The sequence below is a fragment of the Rattus norvegicus genome, chromosome 13, assembly GCF_021556685.1.
Source record: "Rattus norvegicus strain SHRSP/BbbUtx chromosome 13, alternate assembly SHRSP_T2T, whole genome shotgun sequence".
Lineage (NCBI taxonomy): Eukaryota > Metazoa > Chordata > Mammalia > Rodentia > Muridae > Rattus > Rattus norvegicus.
This window is the reverse complement of record NC_141546.1, coordinates 80,550,022-80,575,102: the sequence shown is the minus strand read 5'-3', so window position 1 is coordinate 80,575,102 and position 25,081 is coordinate 80,550,022. Positions and strand designations below refer to the sequence as shown.

Sequence of the window (25,081 nt, the reverse complement as noted above, 5' to 3'; positions counted from 1 at the left end):
AGGAAAAGACTGAAAAGGCGGTTCTAATCCGAGGGGCAGGGAAAGTAAAGAAGGCAGGCTAAAAGAGGGAGAGTTGAGGTGGTCTGAAAACGTGCAAAGCCCAGGGTCCTGAGAAACTTCGCGAGAAAGGGGGCGCGGCGCTGCCCTGCCCATGTTTGGGCAGATTAATGGAGTCGTGGCTCGGGCTCTTGAGTCCTGCCTTGGGAGGGACAGTATCTGTTTAGATTTGTGTCTAAATTTAAACCCCAATCCGGCCTCCCTCCCTGCTCCCCTCCACTCCCCTCCCCTCCTCCTGCGTCCCTCGGTCCCTCCCTCCTCCTCCTTCCTCGTTCTCTGGCGCTGGGCCCCCAGCTGGGGCAGTCCCGCAGCCGAGTGCAGCCAGGCGCGCGCCACCGCCCACTCGCCCTGTGGCCGCTACAGCCCAAAAGTACCCCGGGCTGGGAGCTGAGGGGACAGCGGGGATCCTGAGCTCTTAACCCGAGCGAGCGGGCGTGTCCGCAGCCGGAGGACTACCTGGAGGACATGGAGGTAAAAGACTGGGGCGAGGACGCGGGCCTGGGGGTGGGGGAGAGTGAGGTCAGAGCGCTCCTGCCCAGGTCGCTGTCCCTGCTCTCAGCAGGGAGCACGCAGCTAGACCGCCGCCTGGGCCGAGTGAAAGAGGTGGGTCCTGCTCCTAGGAGACCCCTGTGGGCCGGTGTGGGCTTGTCAGGAAAGGACCTCAAGGCGAAGGAGAGGGCCCTTTGTAGGGATTCAGGTGTTCTGACTGTGCAAATTCATTTTTTTAAGAAAATAAAACTTAGGCACAGCTAAAGTCATACATAAACGGCTAAAGGTGTGAGCCAAGAAACCGCCCCCCCCTCCCCGGAACAGAGCTGGCAGTTGAGGCGAGGACTCTGTCCGCATGGCTTCCTCTTTTGATCAGAGCGTGGCTTTTCTGACCAGTTGTTCTCTTCCTTCTGATGTCCCTTGTTTCTGTCACATCTTCTTTATAACTTTCTGCAAAGTTCCCTTGCCGCCGATCAAATAAACTTACTTCTGAGAAATTGGAGGCTTTCCAATATGCCTTGCCTCCTGAGGTTGTGTACACCTTGGGGTGTGGTAGCCATCTGAGAGGTATGCAGGGGTGAGTCCCAGACTTTCTCTGCACTTTTCCAACCTCAGTGGAATACAGCCCAGCCCACCACATCTTTCCATCCAGGGCGTACTGGTTCACCTAGCTCCCTCCTCCAGGACCACAGATTTCCAAAGAATGTCTCCCTTCAAACCCAGACCAGCAAGAGATGGGTGACCTTTTATTTTATCCTGATCGATCTCAGCAGGACCTGGGATTTTCAAAGAGGAAAAAGGGGGCGAAAAACCCCACAGGCCTTTCAGGTGATTCCTACTCCCATTCAAAAGGAAACTGCTCCTCGTTGCCCAAGGTCTGCAGAGGTCGCAGTGCACAGACGTCCAATCTCTCCCAGGCCCCAGTCTACTCATCTTTTCTAAGCTTCCCTGTCTGCTTGCCTTCTCTAACAGAATAGCAAGGCTGCACATTCAACTCGACCAGTGGTCATACAGGAACAAGGATTGTATTCTGTATTCTGGGCACTTGGGGAGTGCTGAGTACCCAGGATGTTGGGGTCTGAGATGGACTTTCTGTAGACATTTTCAAGTCAGGAAGTAGTTGATTAGGGTAGATAGACAACAAAGCATTCCAGATGGGTTCTTACATATGGTCAAGACCCTGCAAACTCAAAGCAGTAGGATTCTCTGTGCTGGCTACTACTACAGGGCAGAGGAGGGAAATGGAGCAGGGGGTATTCAAGTTGCTGGACCAGGGAAAGGCTCAGAAAGAAACGCTGTACTTAGAAGCTCCCTCCTCAGGGAGAACTCGGGGTCCCTCGGGTGACAAGCTAGAAGCTGTGGGATCACTCACAGAACTGTAAGGGACCTAAGATGGAGGCCTAACTAGACTTAAGGGGGTGCCACTCGAAGGCCCCAGTGTGAGTTCTAACCTTAATCTAGGGAAACACAGAAGGGCCCCCTTCACAGGACCACTTAGTCCTCCCTCAGCTGAGGAAGAAACAGAGGGAGTCCGGGCCTCTGAAAGTATCAGCCCAGCAGCTTCCTGTGTGGCTTGGTAGGTGGGAGGCACGAAAGAGAAGACTCCCATCTACAAGCTGATGTATAGAGTAACGGAAAAGGGCTTGGATGGAGATAGCCAGATTTCTGTGTGCCAAAGGCTGGACCAGCTAGCTAGCACTTAGCTGTTAAAGGAGGTAGAGAGGAAACAGAAGACAGAGGAGCTGACAGGTTCTCAGCTAGGAAGTGAAAGTCAGTGACAGGTGTATTGCCTGCTCATGAGTGGAGCTAGGACCTGAAATCAGTCTCCTGAAGGAGGCTACTTACTTTATTTGAGAAGAAACCATGTTATGTCATGTCCTCATCTTGAGCATTCAACCCAGATCAGCAGGGCCTGCTAATCACACTCAGACTCTACCCTGCAGTTCCCTACCGCAATGTTAGGGAAATCTTCAAATCCCCGTGACCACTGTCAGCCGCATTAATCACATCTCAGCCTACAGGGGCCTCCCTGGAATAAACAAAGCAAGGTAGCACTTGACCTGTGCCTTTTTAACACTCGAAATTCAGTCGAGGAAACAGGACCCACACATCCTGTCACTGTGTGGTTAATGAATGCCTCTGCAAGCGTGACATGTGCAGGCCAGAGTAGCTGCTGCTCAGGGCGTGATTGGGTAGAGAAACACGAGGACGGGGTGCAGGGCGAACACACTGGCTTCATTCAGGGAGGTAGGATGGTTGGTTGGAAGGGAAGATAGGGGTCCCTAAACGAATAAAAGTGAAAATAACAAGATAAAGCCATTGAACAAATGAGGTCCCCCTCTAGAGGTGGCGCTGGGGGCCAAAATCTAAGCCACCTAGAAGTCGTTGCTTTTTCTCCTTTCCTAGCTGTGCTCCCCACTCCTACCTTTTTCTAATTTACCATTTTCAGACCTCGAGGGCAGCTCATGAGTGGCCCTGGATTCTGCCCCACAGACAGTAGGAAACTGAGAAGTTCTGTATGAGGTGGCAGACGTGATGCCACCCATTGCGTATGCAAGGTGCTCAAGCCCCTCTGAGGCTCTGGACAATGTGTAGCCTGACTCCCAGAGAAGGACAGAGAGTAAAGACATTGTGCTGGAGGGAAAGGGGAACCACACCTGCATTTGGGTTCACCAGGGTGTCCAGGAGGGAGGACTGCACAGCATATGTGAAGTCCTGGGTTTGATCCCTAGCAGAGGAACAGAAAGAGGGGGCAGAGGGGGAGGGAGAGAGGAATAGAGGGAGGGTAGGAAGGAGGGAGGGAAGGAGAAAATATATCTCAGTGTAGGAGGGGCTGTCTTACTGGAGGGTGGGTCTCCATAAGCCAACACAGAACCCAAATTTCCCAGTAAAATTTGCCTAATAAATTAATAGAAACTCTGTAGCTCAAATGTTACCATCTCCCAGGGGCCCTCAGCCTCTAGAGAGCACTTAACTAGTCCCACTAGGGCTGGCTCTTTGGCTCCCAGTGAGGAGGAAGAGACCATACTTTACATATCTAGGGTCTCATGAGCACCAACTAAGACATATCGATTGGGTGAATATGTTATTGGAGCTGAGAGACATTAGAAAAGAGAGAGAAGGAGAAAAAAGAAAGAAAAGAAAAAGCAGACTTTAGTATGTTTATTTGCTGGTTTGTTCTGGACACTATTTCAGCACTGTGAGACAGGCAGACCTCTGGCTATGAAGGGTTGTCTCTAGAAACAATGATAGTGAAGGCATTGGAGATAGGAATCCAGGGAAAGCCCTCTTCTGGCCTCTGAGGGCCCTTGCATGAGCGTGTGCATACACATAAGTAATACTTTCCAAAGATGTGGTCTGAGAATGGTGGTGTACACCTTTAATTTCAGCACTGGAGAGGCAGATGCAGGTAGATCTATCTCTGTGGGTTCAAGGTCGGCCTTGTCTACAGAACAGTTCCAGGCCGGCCAGGACTACACACTGAGACAAACCCTCTCTGGAAGGGGCTGGGGTGTTTGATCAAGTGAGTGCATTTGCCTCCTTTTAATTGCAACACAGGGGAGCTGGAAGCAGCATAGCCAATAAAGATTATCTTCAACTACATACTGAGTTCCAGGCCAGCCAGGGCTTCAGGAGACCTTCTCTGAAGAGCAAACACACACACACACACACACACACACACACACACACACACACAAAACGAAGCTATCTTTTCATCCTTATATGAGTATGTGTATATGTATGTGTGTTTATCAGGACATCAGATCCCATTGTAGACTGCCATGAGTCACCATGTGGTTGATGGGACTTGAACTCAGGACTGGAAGAATAGCCAGTGCTCTTAACCACTGAGCCATCTCTCCAGCCTTGTAACCTATGTCTTAGGTTCATGTGTTTTTACCTTGTTAAACATTTGCTAGTTTATTTTACAAACATTTTAGCAGATTAAATGTTTATTATTATTATTATTATTATTATTATTATTATTATTATTATTATTATTATGACTGAGAGAGAGTATGGGGCTTCCAATGCTGTACTGTACATGTGCAGATCAGAACTTTCCATAGTCGGTTTTCTCCTTCCACATGGGAATCCCGGGGTGAACCCAGATTTTCTTGGTTACCCAGCAAGTATATTTACCCACTGGGGCATCTTCCCAGCCCTTCTACCTTATTTTTTTTATCTCATTTATTTATTAGAGGGGAAACTCCAAGTTTAGGTAAGAAAGATTATTTGGGGATGTCCCTGCGACCCTCGCTGGTTTTCCCCATCCTGTCCCTGAGCCATGGTGTGCTGGTTGAGGCCAGCGGTCATAATGGGGGACTGTTTAACCTCTGAAGGGGGAATTAGACTGGATAGACTTGTGAGCAAGCCGGGATACCCACTCCTCTCGTGCTCCTGCTGTGTGGAGACCCTTGCAGTCACTCGGGCTCCCCTTAGCAGACATCTTTCATTTGCTGGACTGTGAGAATAAGATTAGTTTTGGGTAGGCACGCGGTCAAGACCCGGCCCTATCACGGAGGGGTGAGAGCATTCCTGGAGCGGGAGTCAGGTTTCAGAGCCTGATCCTCAGCAGGCTGCCCACAGCAAGGAGGGCTGGAGCCTGGCTCCTGCGGTTCCGTGGGAAATCTGAACACCGCCGGCAGCTCAGCAGAGCCGTAATCTTATCGGAGCCACGGAAGAAAGCCTTTCGGTTCCAGAGGAGGCAGCTCTGCCTTCCTCTGGTGACAGTGTCTGAGGTTTGCCGAGCCAATCTAGCCTATCTAACCCACTGGAAAAACGCATAGCCCTGGGAGAAACAAGACAGCCCCTAATTGTCCCTGCCTCACTAGGAAGGAGCAAACCGGACTCTGAGGTATGCTGGGACCGTGGGGGCAGTCGGACCTTTGGAAAGCAACAACTTGTGGTTCTCCTCTTATCTGGGGAGTAGTTTAGCCCACACTTTGAGAAGTCAGTCTCATGAAGGTTGATCACAACAGCAGCATGTGGCTCGAATATCCCCTCCCACACACAATGGTGTCAGGTGGACACACCTCTCAGAGATACCATACATAGGCAGAGCACAAACATTGAACCACCACCGTCACTGCATGCCCTAGGACCCTCTACAAACCCATCTCCCAAACAGAGCCAGACCAGAGAGGACATTGCCATTGTCCTTTGGTCTTTGGGACAGTGTCCTTTCCACCTATTTTTCCCCATTGGGGCTTTCTAAATACTGGCTATGGGGACTTGTGGACATTACCTGGTGACCCTATGAGGCTCCCCATGTAAAGTCTCACATTTGGGTGGATCAGACCCTGTTCTAGTGAGAAGGCCATTCAAGACTCAGCAGGTCCCTAGGAAAGGTAGGGTGGACTTGCAGGATCCTTACCTCTCTAAGTCTCTCCACATGAAATCTCACCCTCAGTGGACCTTGGGCACCCCCAGCTAGAAGCTCTTAGTTCTGGTCATTAGAGATAACACAATCTTCCTAGATCATAGATGCCCCTGTGCCATCTCAGGGCTCTCTTCAGGGTCTGTGGATGGCAGCTCTGTCTCCAGCGAGTCTTCTACAGCCTATTGGTGGCGGTTTACAAGATAACAGATAGCTGGTTTTGGTTATTTTGGTTTTGGTTTTATTTGCATGCATGCATACATGTGTATACGAGGGCAGAAGTGCATGTGGAAGCCAGATGTCGACACCAAGTATCTTCCTAATTGCTCTCTGTCTTGCATTTCCGAGACTCTCACTAAATCTAGAGCTTGCCGATTCAGACGTGTATCACCTGACGCACACCCCCTTGTGACCTAAGTGCTGGGGACTGAACTGCAGTCTTCATGAGTACAGGGCCGGCCTCTGATTCACTCAGCTACGTCCCCAGCCCACGGAGCTGTTTAATTAGGATTAACCAACACATAATGATCATTCACAGCCTGCCAGGCACTGGGTCTGTACCTGTGACCTATCTCTCACCTTGCTGACCCTCTCAGAGGGGAAACGAGCACCCTTAATTGCAGAACAGGATGAGAGCTCTCCCACTGGAGGAGGGGTGCCACACCCAGCCTGGAGCTCAGGGAGGGCTTCCCATGACGGGTGACCTCTGAGTTGAGTGTTGAGGGAGTAGTAGACATTAACGAACAGCAGAGTGTCAGGAAGAGAACATTCCAGGCAAAAGCAAACACCACACTATACCTGTTGATCCCTGGAAGGTAACAGGAGATGGCAAACTTTGAGAAGGAGACCTGAGCGGCAGCAGAGAAATGTAGATTGTAGTTACTACCATCATCAGCTCTTTTCTATTTGGAGAAACAAGATCTACACATATGACAGGACGTGTTAAAAAAGAAAAAACAACAAGATGCGATCTTGATAAGCTGGAAGGTGTGTGGAGTTCAAAGTCAGCTTCTTCTGTGTGGGAGAGAAAGCAGGCTTCCTTCTTGGGCTTCCCCTCCAGGTGCTTCCCCTCCTTCATCTGACAGCCTTGGGGGTTTCAGTCTCAGTGAGCTCACTCCCGTCTGCCACTCCTACTGGGAGGTTCAGTTTGACACAGGGTCTTGGAACCCTGAGAGGAGCCTTTAATCCAGCCCACCAAAGCCATCTTCAAAACCACCTCTTCTTTTCTAACTAGAGGCCTCAGAACAAATCATGCACACACAATGTATTTTGATTATATTCACACACACACACACACACACACACACACACACACACACACACACACTCCTGTCCCACTCCACCTGTCGCCCCACTCGTGTCTCCCATTGAGGTTGCACCTCCTGCTCATTCTGTGAAAAGCCAGTTTGCTTCTCACTGTCCCCAGGGATGAGCCAGGTGGACCAAACGCATGCACGTTAGCCCCACCCAGTTAAAATGGAGCGGCGGAAGTGAACGGCTGAGCCTGTGGTTGCTGTTACACAACTCAGGCACCCGCCAGAGAGGGCATTTCCATCACATAAAATGCCACGCAAGGCTTCCACCTCCTCTGAACCTCCCTCCCTGCTCGACCCTCATCCTGAATGGTTCATTCCAGACTCATGAGCTACAGGGCCACTTACTCCAGCCTGCTGCCCCACCCCCCACTCTCTCAGCCCTCTAGACTACATTCCTAGGCCTCAGGTCCCTGGCTTGTCATGCTTCTGAGATATGAACTGATGGATAGTGGGAAATTCACTCCAGACAGCCACTGCAACGGCAGCAACGGCAGCGTGAGCAAACACCTAAAAGCTGTTGTCATGGTGATTACTACAACATGTTACAGACTTACTATGTGCGGGTGTTTTCCATAAATGTATCTTTTTATTCCTTATAAAGTCTAACTGCATCTGTTTTCTGGAAAAGAGAGGTAAGGGCCCGTGTTGCCAGAAGATCTAGAAAGTAATGAGCACAAGTGCCACGAGGGTACCCTCATGGGTGGGGTCCTAGGGCCCCTATGCTTTCTCTTCTGCCTGGACCCTCTTCCTTTAGCCAGCCTAGGCAGCTCAACACTTGGAGTTTTTAAAGACCTGGATCAGCTGAATTAATTCGGATCCTCGTCTAAAAGACATCAAGACGATTCCATTGTGTCTCCGATAGGGCCGAGGACGCCAACATTCATGACAAGGAAGTGGAATTTTGAAAGTTCATTTTTGTTGTTAAGATTTTTTTTTTGAGACAGGGTCTCCTATAGCCCAGGCTGGCCTTAAATTCTTGATCCCTCTGCTTCCACCTCCCAAATGCTGGGTTTATTAATGTACATTACACCAGTCATGGTGGTGCGCGCTTTTAATCCCAGGGGAGACAGAGGTCAGTGGATCTCTAAGCTCAAGGCCAGCCTGGTCTACAGAGCAAGTTCCAGGACAGCCAGGGCTCCACAGAGAAACCCTGTCTTGAAAAAAAAGCACATTAATGGATTTCCAGAGGGTAAGAGTTTGGAAAGTCAGAGGACTTAGAAGGTGGGGTCCTTAAGCATGGCGTATGGGTAGGAGTGCTGGAAGTCAGTAGTGGCTGAGTCAGAACTATGGCAAGGGCCTTCTAACCCCCGGGGCTCTCGATACAGGACAGGTCTGATCCACAGGCCTCACCTGACTCACACGTTCTTTGCTCTGTGCAGCTCAGAGCCTCACCTCCCGCCATCTCTCTTCCGTCTTCCAAATTCTAGTGTTCAGTGTGTCAAGGTTCTCCCGGCAAATCATTATTCTCAGTGGGAGTTGGGAGAATAAGAGTTTTCATAATCACTGTTTTAACCAGAGTCAGGAGACCATGAGCCAAGGCTAGAAAAGGTCTAGCCCCTTCCAAGTGCAGCACTGGTTTTCTCTCACTGTTTCACTCTCACTCCTCTTCACCTTGAGGGAGCTTCCTCTGGGAGATTTGTGGTCCCTATTGGCTGGTCATGGCCATGGCCCCTCAGGATGGCCTGACTTTGTATACTCCAAGGAGAGAAAGGAAGATCCTAGAGGTTTTTTTCTTGTGGAAATGTGAGAGAGGCTCACCGGGATACCTGGTGCCTTGGGCTGCTGGGACAGAGGGAGAAGCCAAAGTCAAGGAAGTTAGCCAGTGTGTGCGTTTGCTGAGCGTGTGTACCTCTGCTAAGAGACAGCCACAACCTGGGATTAGCTGGACCTCACTCCTTATCAAGGCTCCAAGGAACAATCCTCTTCTCCTCTTTCTTCACTCCTGGTACTTGCTGGCTCTGGCTTGAGGCTATGTCCCTCTTTTCTCGTGTTCCTAACAGGGATATGTGTCACTGAATTATGACCCTTGGTGACAATTCAGGATTATGATCTCCTCATTTCAAAATCCCTTACGTCCGTCTCCAAAATCTCTTTGTAGAAATAAGGTTGTATTTACAGGTTCCAGGGATCAAGGGGTGATTATGTGGTTGGGGAGCCACTAATCACCCCGTTTACAGCAGAGAACTTGTTATTCATACAGCAGTAGAGGGCTTGGGGACAGATAGGGAAAACCCTTGGTTTTAGGTTGTAGTGTAAGCATCCTCCCTGCTAAGCTCAGGAGGTCAATGTTTATTTAATGAATATAATAGATATTTGTTACCATTTACTGTGTGGCAAACTTCCTACCTTCTTAGGTACCCCATTTCCACTTTTGTCTTCTTTACACCTAAATGGATACAGAGCTTAGCTACAGCTCTTCATTGGGAGAGCTGCTGTTTGGAAGGGGAGCCCCTGGGGTGCAAAAGACCATTTCCATGAGCCACCCTCATCTCCTCCCGACCTTTTCTTCTGCTGGTGAGACTAGCTGGGTTGGTAGGCCAGCAGGAGCTGATCAAGCGAGCTCAGCACCACCTTCAGAAAGGAGCAGGCCCAGCGAGAAGCTAAGATGACATTGTACCTAACATTTCGCTCACTCCATGGTCCAGTCTCTCATTGCTTTTACATTCACTCATTCTTTGATTCTCTTATCAAGACATACGCTGAGCAGTTAGCAAAGAGAGCTGGGAAGACAGAACAGTTGCTCTCAAGAAATCTACCACCCAGAGGGGGAGAGAGGATCAGCGACAGAGCCAGGACAGCAGGATGGCGAGGAGATAGATAGCTCTGTTCCGGAGGTTCAAGCCAGGTGAACGTTGCCGCAACAAGCAAGGCCACGGTTCTAGTCTAAACAGCAAGTGTCTGTTCATTCCAGCAGTGCTATGTGACCCCTATCGTTAGGTAGGCCCCCCCCATCATCGGTCCCTCATCTGAGCCTGGAGAGGTGACAAGTAGCCACACAGCTTCTCACAACCACATGAGCCAGAAAGTATAGTTCCTCCTACCACCTCCCTGCTACCACGAGCTAGAAATACTGCGTGGTGCTTTTATAGGCCGAGGAAGTCTTATTTCACAGCACTGTCCATCTCTGAGCTGGTCTGGAAGCAAGGCTGTGTGTGTCCTTCAGGCTGCTGAAGGTGGGAAGGCTGAGGAAGGCCGCAACTTTACAGATCACTCAGTCTCGGGCTCTGGGGATTGGCAGAGCTGTGTGGTCAGATCTGCTCTTTCTGGTTGAAGCAAAAGTTGCTTTGCAAGCAGAAAGCTTGTTCCCAATAGTGTCAACTGTGCTCTGTGCTTGGGGGATGGTTTGGAAAGGCAATAGGCTTGGAGCGGAAGTCAAGAGTACACATATACCCATTTCTATAGGAGACCAGTGGAAACATCTATAGCTAAGCCATTAGGTATGGCTGCTTGGACAGTTTCTTAAACATCGTGGTCCTGGAATAGCTGGCTTCTCAGAGCATGCCGTCAGGAGATGTAGTTTATAGCTTTATTGGCTCCTGGGATTTGAAAACCTCTTTGCCTTTTGCAACAGCACAGTGCTGAATCACCCCAAAGTCTTTGATTTTAAACCCCACCTCCACTGCCATCATACCGGGAACCTTAGCCTCTCCCCTGCTTGCAGTTACAGGACACCAGCGATCACCATTCTTTTCCATGGCCCTTGCTCATAAGTCTTGCCTTTTGTGCCCACGGAAAGGTTAGGGAAGGTCACTGGAACTTGGCAGTGATGTTGAAGGATGTAGTCCAATCGTTAGATTTGGGGCAAGCCCAGGATGGCGCTGCCCCAGAGGGAGATGTGAACTCTGAGTTTTGGGCTCAGGGTAGATTTCAACCTGAGAGTCTGTTCTCCATCAGCAAAGCTAATGCCTCTTTACCATTCAGGCTGTCTTAAAAGGAACTCTGACCTTGCATGTCATAGATAAGATAATGGACGGTGTCAACTTGAAAAGCTACAGAGCCACAGATTCGCGGTGGTGTTAACAAGACTTAATCAGTTAGTGTATAGAAAACTGGGACAACCCTGAATAGGTCTTGTGGTATAGGTGTCAGAAGAGGAGGTGAAGAGGGGGACATGAGCAGAACTTTGAGAAAATAAGGATCATAATATAAGCAAGGACATTATCTCAGCCAATAGTGGCTCTGGAGGCCGAGCATGGTGGCTCACACCTTGAATCCCAGAACCCCAGTAGCAGAGGCAGGTCTCTGTGAGTCTGGTCTCCAAATCGAGTCGGCCAGAGCTATTACAGAGAAACCCTGTCTTGAAAAACCAAAACCAAAACCAAGCCAAACAAACAAAAAAGGTAGGTCTGGGCCAGAAGTATAGCTTGGTTAGTAGAGCATTTGCCTTGTATGTGGAGAGTCCTGAGTTCAGTCCCTGGCAGGTATGGTGGTGCATGCCTGTAATTCAAGTACTTGGGATGTAAAGGCAAGAGGATCAGGCTCACTGTGGGTTGGAAGCTGGCCTGGGCTAGATAACCTGCTTTAAAACAAAACAAGTCAAAGGTTCTGGGGCCAGTAAGATGTCTTAGGCACTAAAGGGCTTGATGCTCAAGCCTGATGACCTGAGTGCTATCTTTGAGTTTCCATTTGAAGATGGAAGGAAAGAACCTATTCCAAAGTTATCCTTTGATTTTTAAATGACTGCTGGGGCACGTAAACATCCCTGTATGCACATATCTTACACAGAGCAACAACGAAGTTCTGACCTGTGCCATGCAAAAAACACTTCTCGCTTCTCTAAAGTGGAAGATCTAGACACACTGGCTATAGACCCTATGAGAAGACACAGAATGCCCTTGTCCCTGCAGGCAGGATCACAGATGTCCTGCTCACGCTCGCTCTCTCTCTCTCTCTCTCTCTCTCTCTCTCTCTCTTAAGATGTATTTATTTCTTTCATGTGAGTATAGTGTTGCTGTCCTCAGACACACCAGAAGAGGGCATGGGATCCCTTTACAGATGGTTGTGAGCCACCATGTGGTTGCTGGGAATTGAACTCAGGACCTCTGGAAGAGCAGTCACTGCTCTTAACTGCTGAACCATCTCTCCAGCCCGACATTACTTGTCTTAATTAGGGTTTTACCACTGTGAACAGACATAATGACCAAGGCAAGTCTTCTCAAGGATAACATTTAATTGGGGCAGCTTACAGGTTCAGAGGTTCAGTCTGTCATCATCAAGGTGGGAGGAGGGCAGCATCCAGGCAGGCATGGTGCAGGCAGAGCTGAGAGTTCTACATCTTCACCTGAAGGGTGGTGGTGGAAGATTGACTTCCAGGTCATGAGGGTGAAGGTCTTAAGCCCAAGCCTACAGTGACACACATCCCAGTAGTGCCAATACCTGGGCCAAGTATATACAAACCATCATATTACCATTCACTAGAGTGTGAATTCCTATGCTCTTGATTCCCTATCTGTAGAGTGGAAGTCTTTAGAGAACACCTTTGAGTTAACGTTAATGATAAGGGCCAGGTGTGGATAATGAGTCAGGGAGGGGCTATTAATGGAAGAGAACAGCCCATGCATACAGTTGGTGCAGCCTTGCCTGGGACACCAGGACATCTGAAGGTCTCCTCTAGCCCCAGGGTCAGTGACTGGCACCTAGTTACTGCAGACCACACACAAGCCCACCTCTCAGGATTTCTGCAGACAGCTGGACCTGGTGTGGAGTAACAGATCAAAGCTGCAGGCTCCCAGAACAGCCCAGGCCTGCCAGAGGAAAGAAGATTCTTGGACTTAGATGCATTTTAGAAAAGGAAAGGGAGGAGAGGAGACAAGTGCATTTTATGTCTTCAACCTGGAGATGTGATTAAGGGAGGAGACAGGAAGCAGGGGAAAAAGATCGATTGCCTTTGATATGGTTACAGACCTCAGGAGATGCCTAAAAACAGAGTAGCACACCTGATAATTTAGTAATTTAATATCTTCCTCTATCTGTCTGTCTGTCTGTCTGTCTGTCTATCTATTTTTTTTTCTCTTTTTCTTTTTTCTATTTTTCGGAGCTGGGGACCGAACCCAGGGCCTTGCGTTTGCTAGGCAAGCGCTCTACCACTGAGCTAAATCCCCAGTCCTATCTATCTATTTTTGATTTCATTCATATCCCAGGCTGGCTGGCCTGGAACTCGTGGCAATCCTCCTGCTTCATTCAGCCTCCCAAGTGGAGATCTGTCAAGCGTGAGCTGACAAACCTGCCTTTGCCTTTTCTATCATAATCACAGCATGTGCTATGGTCATAACCTTTACAGAGTGAGGCACACTTGCAAAACTACCATGCACGATTTTGTGTAGTTTTTCCTTTGTCAAAATTTTATGGATAGAACATTCAATCTTACAGAATCTTAGCAGCCCAGATGATGATTTCCTTTTTCCTAACTTATTGAAAACAAAGAGTGCCCAAGCTTTTCACCTGAAGGAAGCACTTCATAGCTACTCTTCGGCATGTCCGAATCGCAGCTGATGCTGCTTTTGTGCTTCGAGGCCATAACCAAGTGAAATAAAGTTGCTTGAGCACGAACAGCAGCATGACAGTAGATCCGATGTAAGCCAGTAGGTGGGTAGCATATACAGACCGGATACGCTGGACGAAGAAAGCAAAATTTGTAACTGATTAGTTCTTTCTGTCTGGGAGTTTCTATTTAGTATTTGTGGATTATAGCTGACCATGCGTAATTGAAAGAAAAAATACAGTCAGGCCCAATGGAAAGTATGGTCTGCCCACCCTCAGCTTCCCCTCCGCCTCTCATATCCCCAGGACACTCCACCCACCCAATGCCCTGCTGACCTTCTGTAGGGAGGCCCCCTGGGAAGCAGAATAAAGTGGGGTGCCTAGGAGCACAGCAGGGATGGGAAAGTAAACATCAGACCTAAGCCCATGTCCCCCTCTCAGCTGACATCAATCAAGAACTTCTGGCTAGAGTTAGAGAATCAAATGTTTTCATATATCAACAAGGGTATTCTGATTTCTCCCATAGTCACTTTACTTATATTAAAAAGGAATTGTTTTGCCAAGTTGGATTCAGAGTAGCTTGAGCTGCCTGTCCAAAGTAACCTCATTAGCGACCTTGGGTCTTTCCTGAGGACAGTCTCCAGTGGCAAGACGCAGCATTCTGTCCTTGGCATGCTCTTGTTAAATATTTTTGTTAACGATTTAAACGAAGCCGAGAAAGAATCCAGATGACCTACAGCTGGGATGCTTAATATGACACATGACACATTCGAGTTCAAAATGATTTATATAGGATGGGACTCAGGGCCAAAGCCAACATAATGAAATTAAGCAGGGATAAATGTGAGATCCCCAGCTTAACTTTAGTGTAGGACAGACCTGGCTTGGAAAACCATGTCTGTTGGTTCAGTCAGTCTGCAATGGTTTCACGGCTAGCTGCACAGAGAACGCTGTCTGATTCTTGGAGAGAATACGATGTAAAGGCAGTGGTGAGCTGGCGGTGTGGTGGTGGTGGGAAGGCCTGTGCTCCCAAAATGAAGCAAGGGGATAGGTGTACTAGGTGCTGCGGAGGCAATGAGGCAATGGTGTTGAGGATTTGAGGAGAAAATACATTCTCCATTTATACAGCTGAAAGTGTATGCGTGTGTGTGTGTGTGTGTGTGTGTGTGTCTAGATGGTGAAAGGCCACTGGTCAGTGACCTGCAGGGTCTCAGATGTGTAAGGTGCATACATATGGCTGCACACAGGGGTGGACCAGTAGGAGAGCATGAGGCAAATCTCTGTACTGATTAGAAAGATAGCGTCGACCAGTGTATGCCTCCTCTTGTCTATAATGAGGGCTCTGGGACTCTTAAGGCCCAAAGCTGTGCTGGCAGGCTCTTGACTGGCCCCGGTGTATTGTGGGTGAAAAAGGAGAGGCAGACGTTTCAGTTGAGGGGCTGAAGCCCTAGAGAGGGGTGGCATTGGGCTTGGGATGGCAAGGATGCTGAAAACTCAGCCGAGGGAAGGATGAGGTGGAGCTCCAGTCCAACGCTCTCCCTCAAAAGAGAAAAGAAATGAGAAGGGTGAAGAAGTGACGTGTAGGAGAGGAGAGGGATGGAAAGAGAAGGGGAAGGAAGAGAAGCAGAGGAGAGGGGAGGGAAAGGGAGGAGAAGGGAGGGGAGGAGAAGAAGGAAAAGAGAGGAGACGGGTAGGAGAGGGGAGGGGAGGGAAGGGAAGGGGAAAGGAGGGGAACAAAGAGGAGGGAAGGGAAGAGGAGGGGGAGGAGAGGAGAGGAGAGAGGAGGGGAGGAGAGAGGGAGGAGAGGAGAGGGGAGGAGAGGAGAGGAGAGGGGAGGGGAGGAGAGGAGAGGAGAAGAAAGGAAAAGAGAGGAGACTGTAGGAGAGGGGAGGGGAGGAGAGGGGAGGGGAGGAGAGGGGAGGGAAGGGAAAGGGAAAGGAAAGGAGGGGAACAAAGGGGAGGGAAGGGAAGAGGAGGGGGAGGGGAGGAGAGGAGAGGAGAGAGGGGAGGAGAGGAGAGGGGAGGGGAGGAGAGGAGAGGAGAAGAAAGGGGAGGAGAGAGGAGAGGAGAGGAGAGGGGAGGGGAGGGGAGGGGAGAAGAGAGGGGAGAAGAGATCAGGGTGGGGAGAGGAGGGGAGGTGGAAAAAATAGCATAGAGAGGGGAGGAGAGTAAAGACAAGAGGGCTCACTTTCAGGCTTTATTTCCATCAGATGAAGTCTGTGCCTACTAGAGCTTCTTATCCACCTGGGTGACCCCTGGAATCTGTGGGACCCATCTCCTCCCCTCAAGCTCCAGAGGAGAGTGTCTGCAGGACTGCTGGGCTGTGGCCGGGAGGCTGGGGAATGGTGGCCAGATGGAGAACTATTTGCTCACTACACAAAATTGTCCTCTGCCTGCCTTTGGTAGCTGCCATGCTACTGTCCCATGCGGCAGGTAATTTATAAACCCACCACCAGGTACTGGAGAGGTCCACACGAGGCATATTCTCATTATTTTATTCCATGATAAAGTTGCAATTAAGGGGGTGGGGTCCTTCTAGAAATCCCTAGCACTTGTGTTCAAGGCATTTTCCATAGTTTCTAGACACAAAATATTAATGTATTAATAAGGGCCGGAAGCAGGGGTGTCCTGAGACCAAGGCCAACCTAGACTACGTGATCCAGGAGGGTCTCTCCTCCTGTTCTGTTTTTGTCTCAGAGCAGAGGTGGGGTGGAAGGAATTCGATGATCCCACTACACATGACTGCACCCAGCTTTGTGTGTCTTTATTATTCTTAGCCACATGAATAATTATGTTCAAATTATTATTTTTATTATATGTGTATGGCCATTTTTTGCATGTATATGCATGCCTGACAAAGCCAGAAGAAAGCACGGATCCCCTAGTTATAGATAATTGTGGGATTGAACATGGATCCTCCAGGGCTCTCAGCCACTGAACCATCTCTCTGGCCCCCGCTTACACAATTGTAATAAGTATATGCGCGTGCAAATCTGCACTGTAATCTTTTTATTTAAAGTGATTTGCAAGATGATGTCCTTGTTCTTACAAAGTTGTGTTTCCGCTTTAAATGTCTTTGCGATAGTCTGCTACACAAATACACCATCATTTATTTTATTATTTTTCTATTTTTGGGTCATGGCATTTGCTTCTACTTTCTCTGTGTTATAAATAACATAGCTATAAACGGCCCATGTATCCTTTCCTTCTTTTAAGCGATTTCTTTGGAAGCAATTCCCAGGAGTGGAATTAATAGGCCAAAGGATGTGGATATTTTTTATGGCTCTTGATGAGCATTGGCCCTGCCTGCCTTAGTCCACACAGCCTGGCTGTACCTGGTCTATACAAATTGCACAGCAGAGCGGACCAGAGAGGGAATGTGAGGGGAGAGGGACCCACAAGTGTATCCAACAGGCAGTCCGCTCCCTCCCTCCCTGCTGCCCGTGAGTCCTGTGGTTTCCGCTGGGAGGGGAGAGCAAGGCAGGGCAGGAAGGGGATGTGGACACTCTGGGAAATGAAGCAACCATTTGGTACTTCCTGCTGAAGCATCTGCAGATGGGGGAAATAGCAGGCTGGTGTGGTGTGTGCACACATACCTGTGCGTGCGTGTGCGTGTGTAGCCAGGGATAGAGCAAAACCAGAGTACTGTGTTAATGAGAAGGGAATGCCTTCTGGAAAATCCTTCACAGTTTAGTGTGGTCTGTCTGGGCTGTAACCACTAGCTCACTCACTCGATGGATAACCCGTTGACAAGGACCCACTAGGTCAGGTTCTTTGCTGGGTCTGGACTCAGTAGGAAAATGACTTGGCTTCTGTCTTTTGAGGGGACCCGGGACTTTGCAGTCTAGCGAGGGAGCCAGAAAGATGACAGATTGCTACAGTGTGATCAGGTGTTCGAGTAGATCTGACCTAGGTATCCTGTCGGGGGAAAGGAGCAGATAGGGTGTTTTGCAAGGGGAGGTGATGCTGAACTCAACCCTACTTGAAGGACAAATCAGGGACAGATTGCAGCAGGACCACACAGGAGGATAGAGCCTGTGAATGTACCCTACAGCTGGTGAGCGCATTACAGTGAGACGCTCCTGTCAGACCTTCCGAGCATCACCATCAGGGCGTGGGTTTAGAGGGGCCAGGATTTCTGCACAGTCTAGTTTCAAGGGAAAGTCTCAGGGGTTAGCCTTAAATCAGTGTCCAAATAGCCAACACCCTCTTCCACTTAAACTCATGGGTGTGGTTCATGGGTTACAGTGAGGAAGAACTCTCCCAAGCCACTCTTTGGGGTTACTGCTCATTTTAATTGAAGAGCAATGGGGCTAGGAATTGTGCAAATACACTAAGCTCACTTGGGCAGTGCAGGGAAACGAGTGGAGAATGCAAGTTAATGAAGACCTTTGGGGCTGTTCAGACATCCAATCTGAAGGCCAGGAGATCTGGGCTTCATGGGGGACTGGGGAGGGAGAGGCAGGAAAAGGAGAAAGGAGGAAGGAGGACCATTCTTTATTGGGACAGGACTTTTCCACCGAAGACCTAGAAGACTAAGAAGCCTGGGTTTTAGTGGGGATGTTGAGGTGCAACCATAATTTTAGACTTGTTTCCATAGCAACAGCAAGCATCTCACCTTGGGTACATGTGCAAGTATTGGTGTGGTGCGTATGATTCGAGAATGGGATCTTAACATCTTTAAAGTCTAACTGGACCTGGTGATACTAGACAGAACTCCATCGCTAAATTGCTATGGAGTGCTGAATCGGGCATGTAAAGTCTAGAGACCTCACCAGGATATAGTTTTTTCCCCTGCCTGGATTGCTGGAAGCGTTAAATGAGATAATATATTCATAGGCAGAGACTTGGGAGAATCGTGAAGTTCTCCCACACGTGCAAAGTACTGTTACCACTGTTCTTTCAAACATGCAGGGAAATATCTGGAAAAGATTTAGTTCCTTAACAGGAAGCAGGTGCCCTGAAACCGGGAAAGGTATTTGGGAGTGGGGATAAAGCTTCAGGACCTTCACCTGTCTGGAGCTCAGCCTCCCCCTCTTCTTATGGCTTCCCTTTGATGTTCCAGAGGCTGTTACAGATGAGAAACTAGGCTGGGCAGAGCTGACAACTCACTTGGAGGCTGAGACTGTTGAAGGCGACAACCAGAGACTTGCAGCACTTTCTGACTCTCCCCAAGAGGGTTGAGCACTGGTTGGTGTGAGACGTGCAGACACACCGGTTGCCCAGCCCTCAATGGCTGCTTGCCCAGCCATGCAGTCGTAAACTGTCCCAGTCACCGCAAAGACCAGGCTAGAGATCCCCCTGTCCAGGTAAAGAGTTTAAATTCTAGAAACAGGACTCTAGGTAAGGATAGAGCAAGGTAGACACACATCCTGAGTAATAGCCCAGCCACGGGCTCTGCCTTTGCAAAGTCACAGGTTTGGGTAGGCTGGGGAGACAGCACAGGCAGTGAGCAGAAGGGTCATGGTGGGGAAGGCGAGATCTCGAAGCTTCTGCCAAGCCACTCTCGGCGGCTCAACCATCAGATGAGCCTCTTTCTCACAGTCCCGGAGGCTAAGCGTCCGAGATCAAGGTAGATGAGTTGTCTCTTCTGAAACTACACCTCAGGGTTTGTACATGGTCATCTTCTCACTGTGTCCTCACATGGTGTCTGTGTGTCTATTAGTCACCTTTCTTGTGAGAAAATACCTGATACAGGAGGAAGGCTTTCTGTGGGATTACTGTTTCAAAGGTTTCAGTCTCTCATGGAGGTTGGGGTGAGGGTGGATCCTCCCACAACAACATCAAGAAATAGAGGGGTACAGGAAGGAGCCAAGGAGCCGGGGACCAATACTGAGGAAGAGCACACATCCTCCACACATACTCGTCCTCCCCCTCCCCTTCCCCATGATCTACTTTCTCCAGCTAAGTCCCATCTCCCAGAGTTTCCAATTCCCAAATGTCCTAAGGACCAAGATATTCAACATAAGGAATCTGGGGATCACTTTTCATGTTCAAGCTAGAATGATGCGTGTGTCTGTGTCGTTATCTCTTCCTCTATGGCTTCCCGTGTTGGTTCCGACCTCTGTTCCTTTGTGTCTAGCAGTCATAGGGGATTGAAGTAAAAAGGAAGCACCCTTGGGGGCTGGAGGGATGGTTTAATGGTTAAGAGCACTACTTACTCTCACAGAGGCCCCAGATTCAATTCCCAGCACCCACATGGTGGCTCACAACCATCTGTTCCAGGGAATCAGGGACCCTCTTCTAATCTCCATGGGCATCAGGCACTCGTGTGGTATACGTGAATTCATATGACAAACACTCATATACACAAAAATAAATACTTTTTTAAAAGAGATCACCCTCAAAGACACATTTTAATTTCATTATCTTGATAAAGACCCTATGTCCAAGTGTGTTCTGAGGTACTGAGGATCAAGGATTCAACGGGGGAGCTACAAAGGGCTCAATCCAACCCCTAACAATGCCCTGAACCTCACTGCCTATTGTGGGTGAGAATGGGAAGGTCTGGCTGGGTGGTGGTAGCCCATGTCTTTAATCCCAGAACTCCAAAAGCAAAGGAGTTCAAGGCCAGTCTGGTCTACAGAGTGAGCTCCAGGACAGTTAGGGCGACACAAAGAAACCCTGTATTAAAAAACAAGAGAGAGAGAGAGAGAGAGAGAGAGAGAGAGAGAGAGAGAGAGAGAGAGAGAGAGAGAAGGTCCCAGCAGGATTAACCTCTTTAGCCATCCTACTGGAATTTCATTCTCCTGTGATTATGTGAGAAAGCCTGTCTTCCCATTTAAGAGAGGAGAAGGGAGTGCAAACGTGGGTGTGTTTCCATGAACTGGTCCCCTTCTCCCTTGTACCTACTACAGTCCTCACTCTAAGAGAGATAGAGACATAATGAGTCTCCGTCAAATGACTCCAAGCTAGTTCTAGGAGTGTCTGTGTCCCTCCTCAGCCCCCATCTTTATCTGAGGAGTAGAGCCTAAATGCTTCCTATCACCCAGCCATCCCCAAAGCCTGTTCCCAGAGGAGAGCCTCACTGGGTTAAGAGGCCCAAGTGGAAGGAACTCTCCTACCCTGGCTCCTACTTCCTTCCCAGCTTCTCACCCTGCATGGGGCCACCATTCCTTTCCTATCCCTCAGACTGGAAAGAATTTAAGAGTAAAAGAAACTGAACCCCTTAAAAGTTGAACCGTCTCTAGGACCATACACTTGAAGGTAATTTCAGCCCCCTGGGGCCAAGTGAAGATGCCAGCAACTGTCCCTAAGACATCCATGATTGGATTGCTGGCCCCGGGAAAACACAGGGTTTCTTTCCAGTGATTATTTTCAAATTGTGAGAGGTGTGAACAGCCCCAAAGCTAGTAAAACATTACCATTTTTACCATCTCCGTCATGCTTGCAGTTTCCCCTCCAGTCTTGGCACCACATCCCTTCTGCTTGGTTACGCTGCACACTTACCATGGGGTTTCCAGCCATTTTGTGGCTGTTGTTGTTGTCGTTGGTGGTGGTGGTATTCATCTCACGGTGCAGGAATGTTGTATGAGTGTCTCGTTCAGCAGGAGCGTAATGTTTTACGAGCTTTGTGATCTGTGATTGACTTCAGACCTTCTCTGAATCCCAGCAATCAGATGGTTTCTAATTTTTTTCATTTTTATAGGACTAGCACTGCCATGTACAACAATGACATGCTTTCTCCACTTCCTCAGTGCCTATTCTAACAGGACGGCATAGCATTTCAGATCTCTTAACGATGCTTTTCCAGGTGACTGCACCAAAAGGGGGCAGAACTAACCAATGTGTAATGCTCACAACAGTTTTTAAGGAACCAATTCTCACCATAAGCTGGCAGCATTGGCCTCTAACCACACTGACACTTTGGTTTTGCCGCCAATCTGATGCTCAGCCTTCCCAGGTAGGAACTGTGAGTTGGTGTTTTCTCACTTGAGAAGGTTGCTTTCTAGAGCTTTCTTTGCCCAGATTTCACACCCAGGGACATGGGAGTCCCCTGGGGAGCCCTTTGCCTCTACCGTCTCCTTTAGACTCCAGCAATGGTGCACAAGCCCAGATGCATGTTAGGAGCACGCAGGGAGACTGTCTAAATTCGCCCTGGGAAGTGTTGGAAATAAAAGAGCGGAGCTGAGCAGACTGCTAGTCTCAGTTAAGACACAGCGAACCAAGTCACAGTAGCCGGGGGCCTGAATCCCAAAGCCCCTCAGCCTTCTCCGGTGGCTGATGTCTTGAAGTCAAATGAAATTGTTGCAAGTCTGTTGTATGCCAGCCTCTTTTCTAGGCATATGGGGAACCCAAGGTAGAGGCCATGGTGCCAACCTTTGTGAGAAAGTTACCAGCTAGTGAAAGGGACAGAGCGCCAGTCTGGCAAGCAAGTGGTGTGAGAGAGGATGCGGAGAGGAGCAGTGGTGAGGCAACTCAGGGAGAACTTCCACATAACCTGTGGGAGAGCGGGCAAGGAGCTGGGTCATGGAGGATACCAAACAATCTAGCCAGAGACAACAGGGCCAAGGCATCTGAGGAGCAAGAATAGCATGTGCAAGCATGCATGCATGTATGCGTGTATGTGTGTGGAAATGCAGTGTGTCGAAGGGCTGCAAGAGGCACGTGATGGGAAGTTCAAGGACCTGGAAAGGTTGGAACCCCAGGTCCACCACAGCTCGAGGCCCTAGGCAAGCCATTTAGCCTCCCTGAGTTCCAGCCTCCCCACCCACATTGTGATCAAAGTGTCTGGCTTGGACGGCCTTGGTGAGGATTCGGTGGGCTGGTTTTATGGTTCTGCCACGTGGCAAATGTTCAGTGAGTGTTGGCACTTGCTACTGAGGAAACATGACTTTCTCAGGAGAGATGAACAGGGACCTTATGTTCTCAGTGGGTCAAATACCTCTGACTAGAAATGCTTGGGGAGCAGAATTTTTTTTAAGATTGGTTCTCCTTTGTGTTTGTTTGTTTAGAGACAGACTCTTACTATGTAGCTCTGGCTGTCCTGGAACTCATTCTGTAGACCGGGCTGGCCTTGAACTCACAGAGATCCTCCTGCCTCTGCCTCCTGAGTGCTGGGAATAAAGACACACATCACTATGCCCGGATTGATTCTGCTATTTTAAATTGTGTGTATGTCTGTGTGGGGTGTGTGTTTATGAGAGGCCGGAGGCATTGGCTGCTCTGGGGCTATAGTTACGGGTGGTTCTGAGCTGCCTGACAGGGCAGCTGGGAGCTGCACTCGGGTTCTCTGGAAGAGCAGCCTTTAGCCACTGAACCATCTCCCCAGAGCACAAAATTATTATTATTTTTTTTTTTCGGAGCTGGGGACCGAACCCAGGGCCTTGCGCTTGCTAGCCAAGTGCTCTACCGCTGAGCTAAATCCCCAACCCCACAAAATTATTTTTAATCCTAGACTCTTTTCAGAGTCAAATCTGTGGCTATCTTGAGTTTTCTGGGATGCAAGAACAAACATAAGAGGCGGGCATGCTTCATTTACACCTCTTACGCAGAGGCTGGCGGTAATTTTGTGATACAGATTATTTTATTTTATTTTATTTTTTGTGTTCCTTCGTCTTAACCTCCTCCTATCACATGAGATTGGGTATGGGATTTTCTATTTGTGCCGTCATGCTTTCATCCGAAGAGTTTTGGGTTATGGAATCACTTCTGATTAAGGATTTGAAGATTCAGGCTGTTCGTCCTGCCCAAAGATGTTTCAAGCATACATGGAACAGGTAAACCAAGTGAGATCATGACTGAACTCAGTTTTGAGGATGAGTCTCTGGGCAGTGGAGGGAAGAGCAGAAGCAAGAAAGGCGGTGAGGTGAGCACCACCAGTGGCCGGAACTGAGGGAGAGAGGATAGCAACCTGGGGTCAGTGGCACAGCGATGTGGACACTCGGCCAGAAATAGATGCTAAGGACAAAAGTGCTAGGCTTGGTGATTTCTTGCAAGTGAGACATCAAGGAGCCAGCACGATCTATTTCTGGATTGCCACCCTCAGTCTGAGCCTGAGCTCAGCCAGGTCCTGTAAAGACAGCATCATGTCCTCTCTGGACAGGGTTGTCACCGCTGTGCTTGGTGACCCCAGGGACAGACTTCCTGGGATTGAGAACACAGTGAAGGAGGAATACAAGGGCCCCTTGTTTCCAACTCTGACTGGAGGCTGCATATCTCTCCAAGGAAATGAGGTTATCTTGGCTTCCCCTAACACACCCTCCTGCAGAAGAAGCCCAAAGCTTAGGGAGTGGAAACCTGTTCCAAGCCCGTCCCTCACAGACACCATCAATCATCTGGTTGTTAAAATGTGTGGTCCAGGCCCAGCTCTGCCCGGAGAGGGCTGTGCTTTGCTGAGAGGAAATGGCTCAAACCAGATATCGCTTTGTTTGTTTTCCCTGTGAAGAAAAGAGACCATTTTCCTCTCATCTTTTATTTATTTATTTTTTTGAAAGGGATCGGAAGATATTTTTAATCCCTCCAGCTTCCTGCTGTCTACAGGTGTTTCCTATGGGGTTGCTGTGGAAACGACCGAGTCTATGACGTAATCTGCTTTGTTCTCAAGGCTCCAAAATCCCTGCTCTGACCTGTGTTGTTGGATCCCCTCTGGGCAAGGTGCAGTGACTGCACTGCTCCACCAACCTTGCACCCCATCTATCCCCACCCCATTGCTCCCACCCCCATCACCCTCTCTCACGTCTGCTCCCCATCCCAGGCTGTCAGAAAGTACAAAATGGAGCACAGGTGGAAGCCTCCATCTCCATAGCTGGCTGCAGAGTCCCTGGGGACTGGGGACTGGGGACTGTGCGGAGGAATGGCACTGTAAGACAACCAAGTAGAACTGTTCTTGGCTTCTCACTTCAAGACAGCTCTTCTGTTACCACTCATGGGACCGGTGAAAGGCCTTTTCCTCTGACATTGAGAACACAGACTTCTTCATTTAAAAACAAAACGTTGCCCAGACCTAAAACTTAATGGAAAACACCAGGTCCTCCATGCACCAGAGAGACCTGTTACAGGGGATCCTTTTATAAAGCGAAGAGACAATTATTAAAATAGAGCTTCCTTAGTTTATTCATTTACAGCCTATGTGGACGTATGGCACCTCAAGACTTCCTTTTAGATGGAATAGAACTAATGTTCCTGGAATATTTTTTTTATGTGGCTTCTTTTAAAGCCATTCTATGAGACGGGTCTTTATTTGTTTGTCTTTCCTTTTTTTTTTTTTTTTTTTTTGATAGTTTTTCTGTACAGCCCTGGCTGTTCTGGAACTTACTCTGTAGATCAAGCTACCCTTGAACTCAGAACTCAGAGACCCACCGGCCTCTGGCCCAGTGCTGGAACTAAAGTTAATCCACCACCACACACAGCTAACATA

General features: G+C 49.0%; 1 protein-coding gene across 7 annotated transcripts in view; it reads left to right on the top strand.

Moving 5' to 3' along the window:
- Window positions 1-25,081, top strand: part of Rcsd1 (RCSD domain containing 1) — a 64,371-nt gene that overhangs the window by 1,611 nt on the left and 37,679 nt on the right. For 3 of the 7 annotated variants that reach the window (XM_087581265.1, XM_087581263.1, NM_001415737.1), the window contains 1 exon segment: window positions 359-528. The exons of 3 other annotated variants lie outside the window; for them this stretch is intronic. In XM_087581265.1, the coding sequence (XP_087437391.1) occupies window positions 523-528 (6 nt within the window). In that variant the 5' untranslated portion in view covers window positions 359-522. 7 annotated transcript variants of the gene reach the window in all.